Below are 10,123 nucleotides of genomic sequence, written 5' to 3'. Positions count from 1 at the left end.
GGTCTTTCTTTTCGAAAATAACATTGGATTTTTGTGAATGCACCTCACAATAATTATTCACTTTCATGTTGGCATATATTGTATTCTCTGTGCTGGTAACAGTGAGGGTTTTTTTTTTACATGGAGGTCACCATTTATCAAGGCCCGGAAGCCACGCCAGGCAAACGGAAGACAGTTTCACAGGCGTGCAGTTCTAAGAAAGAAGCTTTGTTCATGGAATCTACGTTTTGATTTAGGCACAGATAAAGAGTGGAGGAAATTAATGACAGTGGTTTCAGCTAGACGGGTGCTTATCGTGAAAGATTGGCGAGGGGGAACTAGAGATTGGAGCTCAGACGAGCACCTGCCATGGAAATAACGATAAAACAAAAACAGGCTCGCAACGTCTCTTCTGTGGGCGAGAGGTTGCAGGGAAGAGAAAAGGGCGCCCCCCCACTAAGCCACGAAGTCTATTTTGTGACTGTTTTTAGCAGCTCCTGCCCAGCAGTGCTCCATCCATGGTCGTACTTGGCTTTTATACAGATAGAAAATTACATCAGTAGTGAGATATCTTATCGAGCGGTAGAAGGATCCCATCATTTTCTTAGTTACCTTGGCAACAGACTTGATGTATGTGTTGCATTTCAGATCAGGAGTAAAGGTCAAAGATGTTGAGGGTCATGGATATGACCTTCAACTATATCCGATGGTGAGGCCCCAGCTTACGGGCTTTGGGGAGTGTGGAGCCACCCTTTAATTGCCATTGCTCCCAGGTCCACTCTGACCCGGAGTGGTAGTACCTATTAGGATCCCAACTATGGGTTAAATAGAAACCGACTTGCAAAAAAAAAACATATTCTATTTAAAAAATTTTCTTCAAAATCACCGGATTCGGCATTAAATAACCTGGAAAGGGTTGATATGCCATAAAACAAAAACAACCAACCAACCAACCAACCAACCAACAAAGATGTTGAGTGTATATATATATATATATATATATATATATATATATATATATATATATATATATATATATTTGAAGTGTATATGTTATCGTCTAATGATGAGTATATAAAAAGGAAATATAACATTTCTGACAGTCTTTACAATAATGTGGGACGAATACAGTTCTCTTTGGGGGAGGATTAACATACCTTATCCATTTGGGTTGATTTTGATTTGACAGATCCTTGGAAAAGATACAAACGAAGATTCGTACGACCCGAAATCTTGGTTGTATTTACAGAAACTTTATTTTTCGGTGTTTCCCCATTGGAAAGCTGTACGCCAATATTAGATTTTTACATCTTAACTATCAACATTTTCCGACAGTCTCCCCTGATCGGAGCCATTACGGTCAGCAGATCGTCTCTCTTAACCCTGACTGTCGACTGTTGCTCTCAACTCTGATTGACAACTCTTGACTAATCTTTACGTATCTCTCAAAAACCATCTCCCTCTCTAAATTACGTCATCAACACGTATCACAACACGACCATCTTCTTATCTCTATCACGTAGTCATCCGTGTTTATTTTTACTTATCAAATTCCTTTTCCCAGGTTAAAATTCCAAGGAACTATTTTAATGTAAATACTTTCTAAACTTAAATATCTTTTTCGCTTCGATCACATTCTTTCTGTTGTTGAAATTTCTACTAAATTATGAACTGGCTACCCGGTATTTTCCGGGAACCAATTCTCTTCGAAAATAACCTTGGACCTCTGAGAATACACGTTTCAATAATTATTCTCTAACGTGATGAAATATGAACTCTCATATTCTATTCTTTGTGCTTGTAACAGTAAGGGAAGATAGCCTCGGACATATGAAGCTGCATCTCTAAATTTTGCAAAAAATTAATTAAAGTCATTTTTTATGGGAAATACTAAATTAGTTCAAATTAATAAAACAAATCTAAAAGAATCGTCTTTAATGTTTAATTGAAAAAATAACTAATTAGGATTTGCCTTTAGAAGTTAATCATTCTATAGCCATGCTTTTTTTTTCTTCGCATCAACAATGCATCACATCCATCGACAACACATTTTTCCAAATAACTGCCAAACATCTAATACAAAATTAACTCAAATCTCTAAAAAAAAAAAAATAATAAAATAAAAAAGGAGAGACATCTAAAAAGAAACGTTTTATGCCGTTGATTTTTGTTGGCAATAAAACATTTGATTTTTTTATTTATAAGTTAAGTTATTTTGGTTGTTGACATTGGTGTGTCTTTTTTTATTTATAAGTTAAGTTATTTCGGTTGTTGACATTAGTGTGTCTTTTTTTATTTATAAGTTAAGTTATTTTGGTTGTTGACATTGGTGTGTCTTTTTTTATTTATAAGTTAAGTTATTTTGGTTGTTGACATTGGTGTGTCTTTTTTTATTTATAAATTAAGTTATTTCGGTTGTTGACATTGGTGTGTCTTTTTTATTTATAAGTTAAGTTATTTTGGTTGTTGACATTGGTGTGTCTTTTTTTATTTATAAGTTAAGTTATTTTGGTTGTTGACATTGGTGTGTCTTTTTTTATTTATAAGTTAAGTTATTTTGGTTGTTGACATTGGTGTGTCTTTTTTTATTTATAAATTAAGTTATTTCGGTTGTTGACATTGGTGTGTCTTTTTTATTTATAAGTTAAGTTATTTTGGTTGTTGACATTGGTGTGTCTTTTTTATTTATAAGTTAAGTTATTTCGGTTGTTGACATTGGTGTGTCTTTCTTATTTATAAGTTAAGTTATTTCGGTTGTTGACATTGGTGTGTCTTTTTTATTTATAAGTTAAGTTATTTCGGTTGTTGACATTGGTGTGTCTTCGTGACAATCTGTGTATTCCTTTTTTATTGCGGGAAGCCATTCAGGTGTTGGTTTCATGCTGGTTTTCAATCGCTGAAAGAAATTTAAAATTACATCTTTAAAATTACATCGTCATAAAAATGCGCAATATTATATTTTTACAAACGTCCAAATGGTTGTTTTCTGTTTACATTTTGCTTAGGAACACACAAAATGTGTAGAGGAATGAATTCCCGAATGCACCGGTGATATAACACCGGCGGCTTATTCCCCTTTGTTAACCTTAAAAGTGTTAGATGTTTCAGACTTAACGTCAAGCAAATCAAAAAAATCCTTATTTGTTTATTCCCTCTTCTGCTGGTGAGATCAGGTAAGGTTTTTAAAAGCCACCGTACTAGGTAATGTATACTCTATCCTACAAAAATTTCAGAGCAACCCCGTGAACATTCCTAAGTAGAAGCGACTAGCAATAAACTAACCCCATCTTAAAGAGAAGATAAACCTGGAGGAGTGGATCTATTTTAACTGAACATAACCCATTCTCAGACTGACAGCAACAAAGATGCTGCTAAACTGATTGTCGGGGACGTATTCTCGATCGGCATGGACAACACGTACTCATGATGTGTTCTTTTTAAATAATCTAATTGATTGTTATGTTTACATTTGATTTAGGAGCACAAAGCAGCTACAACCACTATCAACAATTTCCCCCACTCTCTATCTGCGCTTGATTCCATGAACAAAGTTTTTTTCCTAAAACTGCTCGCCTGTCGAACACTGTTCAACTGACCTGCTTCCCGGTCGACTACAATATGGTAGCCTTCAAGTCCAGTGTAAATAAGTTCTTATGATGCCGTCCTCTCAAATATTTCAGTTCTATCCAATCTACAGCATTAACGATTACTACACTACCACCTTATCTTCTGGCCTTGATAAGTGGTGACTCCCTTGTGAAAGAAAATAGAGAAACAAATCCCCTAATACACCGGCGATATGACACTGGAAGCTTATTTCCTACTGTTGACCCAAAAAGTGTTGGAGATTTCGTTGGACATTTCGAACTAAGCATCTAAAAGAATGTGTGTATGACCGATCGTTTAGCCTTTGTAATAGCGTCTAGCTTGTAGTGATGTAATTTTTTTTTCTTTTTCGAGAAAATTGTCTTTTGCCTAGTGTTATGATGTCCATTGTGTGCTATTATAACGTATATAGCGACATAGTGTGGGTTCATGTGGAGGGGGATATGTTGTGCTGGGTTGTTTTCGGTTATTATGTTGGAAGTACTCCTTCAGTTTTATCCTGCGTATATATTTTCCAAGTCGAAGTATATATTTGTGTGTGTGTGTGTGTGTGTGTGTGTGTGTGTGTGTGTGTGTGGTAGTAGCAGTAGTAATAGTGATGGTAGTAGTAGTAGTAGTAGTAGTAGTAGTGGTAGTGGTGGCAGTAGTAGTAGTAGTAGTAGTAGTAGTAGTAGTAGTAGTAGTAGTAGTAGTAGTTGTTGTTGTTGTTGTTGTTGTTGTTGTTGTTGTTGTTGTTGTAAGTGTTGGAAATTTCGTAAAATACTTCGGACGTAACGACCAATAGAGTGAAGGATATGAGTGTTATTGATTTTTTATGTTTTCTTTTGATTTATGAATACAAAGAAGGCTACGGTTTAATTTAATAAAGAAAATAATATAAATCGCGTATTAAAAATGGAATTTGACCTTTCCTAAGAACTAAGCCTAAAACCTTAATTAAACCTAAAGACGGTTGCCTTTCTTTTTTTTTCTTTTTTTTTTTTATTCAATTTTCACCCCAAACAAGGCACATTGCCACTTTGAAGCAGGGGGCTACTATTAGGGACTTAATTAGCGGGGTCATTATGAAGGGAGATGAGTAGAAAGATGTTTGTTGACATTACACTTGAACTTCTGCATATCGTTGCAGTTGGGAAAGCAGAATCCCGGAAGGGAGTTCCAAAGACCCGCAGTTCTGGGGAAGAAACTATTGGAGTAAAAGGCTTTCTTTCACCTACGGATCTCTACTGTAAAGGGATGAGACTTAGTAGCTTGTCGGGTTTGTCGGGGGTAGTTACGTCGGGGAGGTACAAGTGTTTGCAGTTCGTCAGAGCATTCACCATTAAAGTATTTGTTGAACAGGCAGAGGGATGCAACATCTCGTCGATGGGACAGTTCAGGACCTATCAGGTTGGCGACTCTCTTTTGAACCCTGTCCAGGAGCGAGAGATAAGCAGCAGATGCACCAGCCCAGATGTGACAACAGTACTCCATACATGGGCGAATGGAGGCCTTATAGAGGTATAGGATACTGTCAGGCGTAAGTAGTTTTCTAGCACGGTAGAGAGAGCCCACCTTCCTTGCAGCAGCCTTGGCAATGCTCTCAATGTATTTATTCCAGTTCATATTCCCTGTAAACGTTAGGCCGAGGAGTTTCTAATACTCTACTCTAATTCAGGCGACAAAACAAATCATACTATCAGATGTGAACGAAGAGGCCAAAACAGAAAATAAAATATGTTCCCCTGTGCAATGTTTTGCACATTATTTCCGGTTCGCAAACAAAAAAAATTTCAGAAATGTAATATTGACAGTTGCCGCTGTCATAGTCTAGTCATTTTATTTATTTTTTTGATTCAGCCAACACAAGAAATCTTACAATGCTATATGTGAATGAACAAACGCCAGAATGAGAAATAGAAGTTGCTCTCTCTCTCTGCGCAAAACTTTGCACATCGCTTCCGATTCACGAACAAAAAGTTTAAGGAAACATAGCTAAAAGAACTAATGGTGTCTCAAAGAGATTGTCAAGAAACTGGCAAGTAATGATCTGCATTTTGTAAATAAATAACCTTCATTTACCAACTAAATTCATTCTTCATCAGTTTCGTCTCGCTGTCTGGACACAACTTTAGAGATTCATCTGTGCTAACATGTTCGCCTACCGAACTCTCTCGATCTAAACACCGCGGGCCTATCTTCAACCTTCTTCTTTCATGTCCTCTACCAGACTGTTTATCACCTCCATTTTGCCAAGCTACAATTATTACGCATCGAAACTTGAAGTTTCTTCCAACAACTCAAAAAAAAAAGCTGGTGCGTATTAATAAACATGTCGTTTCTCTTTTTTCTTTTCTTTTTCTTTTTAAGTAAAACAGGTACAAGACGTCACAATCTAATCTAACTCCAATGAGGAGTGAAAGGATCCTCTTCAAGCTGTATAGATACGAGATAATCATATTGACACACCGGTTCTTATTATATCACTGAAGTTAAGCAATGTTGAACCTGGTCAGTACTAGATGGGTGATCATTTGCGAATAGCAAGTGCTGTATGTCAATATCTCCCTGCAAGAAATGCAAAAAAGGAAAAAAGAAACGTCGTCATCTCTCGTAACCAGGATATGCGTGCGACTGGAGACGGTTTGTGAATTTAATACTCTCTTTTCACTTCCTCCTCCGAAGGAAGCCGGTTCAACCTGCCTAGGTTGAATGCTGCTGGCTGGAAACCAAGCTGCATACATATTAGGAAATATTTTCACATACTACTAAATACAACACTCGACGAAGCACACACACACCATTCAGGGGACGCATATACACAGTTCATACACAGACGTAAATGTACATGGCGCACACCGAAAAGAATATACACATTCTAATACTAATTTATTTATGCACACATTAAAGCACTCGGCGTCAAACGTAAAAATGTGTACTTAATTTATCCTTACGCTAAAAACAACTCTTTTCTCAGGAACGTTGTATTCTTTGAACTCTCATTCTTTACTAACAATTTATTTTGTATTGTGTTGTACTGTATTGCATTGTATTGTATTGTATTGCATTGTATTGTATTGTATTGTATTGTATTGTGCTGTATTGCATTGTATTGTATTGTATTGCATTGTATTGTATTGTATTGCATTGTATTGCATTGTATTGTATTGTATTGTATTGCATTGTATTGTATTGTATTGTATGTTATTGCATTGTATTGTATTGTATTGTATTGCATTGTATTGTATAGTTGTGGAATAAAAATTAATTATTTTATACGAATATACTTTGACTTTTCAATTTTTTTTTTATAATGTTCAACCCTTGACACCGTTGCTTCTCCAACCGACAATTTACATTCACTGTTTTAATAGAGTTGTGTTTTATTAAATTGAAATTATTATCTCTTTTGCCCCGCCTATAACATGTCATTATGTTGGAACAAAAACAATTTCGTTTTCTCACATACATTACTTTTATATATGATTTCTGACTTGATTCATTGATATATATATAGCCATGTTGTATATTATTTTGAAGCGCGTTTTTCGCTCTATCGAATCGTGTTATTCGTTACTGTTCTCAATCTCTTCATTCATTTTTGGCAGGCTTTTGACAGCATGGACAAAATTCAAGTCCACACGATTTTCTTGTTCCAGTTCAAAGTAGGCCGAAAAGCTGCCAAGACAGCTCGTAACATCAATGACGCATTTGGCCCAGGAACCACAAACAAACGTGCGGCACAACGGTTGTTCAAGGAATTTCATAATGGTGACGAGAGCGTCAAAGATGAAGACGGTCGATAACGAACATTTGAAAGCCTTAATTGAAGCCGATCCTCGCAAAACCACACGAGAAGTCGCTGTTAAACTTGAGGTCAACCACTTAACAGCCGTTTGCCATTTAAAGAAAATAGGGAAGTCAAAAACGTTGGATAAATAGTGTCGCATGAATTGAAAGATAATATAAAAAAAATCGTCGTTTTGAGGTGTTTTCTACGCTCCTTCTGCGCTACAAAAACAACCCATTTCTCGAGCGGATTGTGACGTGTGATGAAAAGTGGATCTTCTACGACAATTGGCGACGTTCGGCACAGTGGTTGGATGGCAGAGAAGCTTCAAAATACTTCCCGAAGCCGAAATTGCACAAAAAAAAAGTTATGGCGACTGTTTGATGGTCTGCAGCTGGTCTGATCCATCACAGCTTCTTGTATCCGGGTGAAACTATTACGGCGGAGAAGTACTGCCGACAAATTGACGAAATGCACCAGAATCTCCAACGTATGTGTCCGAGATTGGTAAACATGAAGGGACCAATTCTCCTCCATGACAACGCTCGTCCGCATGTTGCTCAACTGACCCTGCAGAAGCTGAACAAATTGGACTACGAGACTCTGCCTCATCTGCCATATTCACTGGATGTCTCTTCTACCGATTATCACTTTTCAAGCATCTCGACAACTTCCTTCGCGAAAAATGCTTCAAAAGCCGAAATGATGCCTAATCGGACTTCAATGACTTCATCGCTTCCAGAACTCCGGATTTCTATGCTAATGGGATAAATAAACTTTTTTCTCGTTGGCAAAACTGTGTCGATTAATGGTTCTAATGGTGCGATTAATTAAGTTTATTATGAAAGGAGTTATGATCGTTATATATGACGTCACTCGAAATTGAAACATGAAATACTTGCATTCATGCGACATACTAATCGTTTACAATTGTTTTACTCACCTTAATGAAAGGGCCTCGCAATGACAATATTTCTTGAAGGGCTGCAATTGGGAAAGTTACGACCGACAGGAGAGCGATAAATATACCGACGTAACTGACCCAGACAGGGAACGGCTCCCCAGAGTCGTACTTGAGTGGGGAGTGAACAATTAAAGTTAATATCCAACATCCCTGTTAAATAGAGAAAAAAAATAAATGAACAAAAAATTCGTAATCGACAACAACGATGATGATGATGATGATGATGATGATGATGATGATGATGATGATGATGATTACACAAATATAGGCATTATTGATGTTTTAAAATACGTCAACTGTTAAAATTTAAAATAAACAAAAAAAGAAAATCTTCGTTTTATTATTTAAAGAGTGTTTAGCTGACAGTGACAGTTATTTCACGCAAGAAAAAAAGGATAATTTTTTTCTTAATAGTATTGATCATGGTGGACATTTATCACTTCAAAAGTATTTTTTATCTATTTATACAGCGTGTGTGTTATTTTCTGTGTCACGCTTACATCCGGGTCCTTTAATTATGATGTACTTTCATTTATTGTAATAAATGATGTTACCAAGAATTCTTCGTAATTTTGGTTTCGGCTTTGATTATAGCTGATGGCACTTAAGTCATCTATTTTTTTATAAATAATTTTACCAAGAATTCCTCATAAGCTTTGGTTTTGGTTTCGATTATAGCTAATGGCACTCCAATAATCTATTTTTTTAAAATAATTTTATTAAGAATTCTTCATAAGTCTTGGTTTTGGTTTCGATTATAGCTGAAAGAACTAAAGTTATATATATATATATATATATATATATATATATATATATATATATATATATATATATATATATATACTAGCAGGGGTGCCCGGCGTTGCTCGGGTGTTTGGAGGTGTATGCTGTGCAAAAAAAGAAAAAAACAAAAAAAATGGTTAATTTTTTAAAACTTTGACCCCTATTATGACCCCTCAAAATTTATTGTTTCGGGCTCAAATCACTTTATTAAGTTAGATCCATGTTCAAGGAACCTATATCTAAAATTTCAAGTGTCTAGACCCAAAATTGTCGGAGGAGTTTGGTAGAGTTCTTAAAGGTCAAATCGTTGAAATTTGACCCCTTAACAGCCAAATTTCTGGCTGACACCCGTCACATCGATTTTCCCAAATCTCAGTACCCGGTATTTCAAATTTCGAGTCTATAGACTAAAAATTGACAGAGTTATTGCGTAGGGAAATGTACACAGACAGACAGACAGACACACAGACACACAGACAGACACACAGGCAGACACGTTCACTTTTATAGATATATATATATACATATATATATATATATATGTATATATATATACATATATATATATATACATATATATATATATATATATATATATATATATATATATAACTTTAACTCTGTAATAATATATACGAAATCTGCAAGAATTAAGATATAATATTTAAGCATACTTGACGATCGGGCTTTGCCGGGCGTCCCTGCTAGCTTAGATAAATAGTTTTGCAGTTTTAACAAAAAAGCTACAATAATATCAGAGCGTCTCCATTTACGCTGAATATCTACAGAATGGCAACATCAATATATTACATATGAATCAGTCTCCTGTGGAATTTCCACAGGTCCCGCTAGTTATTATTATTATTATTATTATTATTATTATTATTATTATTATTATTATTATTATTATTATTATGAGAAGAGAAACAACTCCACGGAAGATTTATAAGAATGACAAAAGATGAGAATAACGAAAACACTTGGACATGGATGCGAAAAGTCCATGTAACCGAGAAACTGAA

The 10,123-nt window shown here is 35.6% G+C and overlaps 1 protein-coding gene across 1 annotated transcript in view; it reads right to left on the bottom strand.

Annotated features, from left to right (window-relative positions):
• Positions 1 to 2,111: 2,111 nt before the first annotated feature.
• The window catches only part of LOC145258251 (sodium- and chloride-dependent glycine transporter 2-like), a 69,623-nt gene continuing 61,611 nt past the window's right edge, over positions 2,112 to 10,123 (bottom strand). Inside the window, exons 13-14 of the mRNA XM_080116226.1 lie at positions 8,298 to 8,468; positions 2,112 to 2,875 (exon numbers count right to left, since the gene is read on the bottom strand). Coding sequence (XP_079972352.1) covers positions 2,768 to 2,875; positions 8,298 to 8,468 — 279 coding nt within the window. The 3' untranslated portion in view covers positions 2,112 to 2,767. The remainder of the gene's footprint in view (positions 2,876 to 8,297; positions 8,469 to 10,123) is intronic.

This window comes from Euprymna scolopes, chromosome 33 (genome assembly GCF_053919585.1).
Source record: "Euprymna scolopes isolate OS-2025 chromosome 33, ASM5391958v1, whole genome shotgun sequence".
NCBI lineage: Eukaryota > Metazoa > Mollusca > Cephalopoda > Sepiida > Sepiolidae > Euprymna > Euprymna scolopes.
This window is presented reverse-complemented; position numbering and strand designations above follow the sequence as displayed.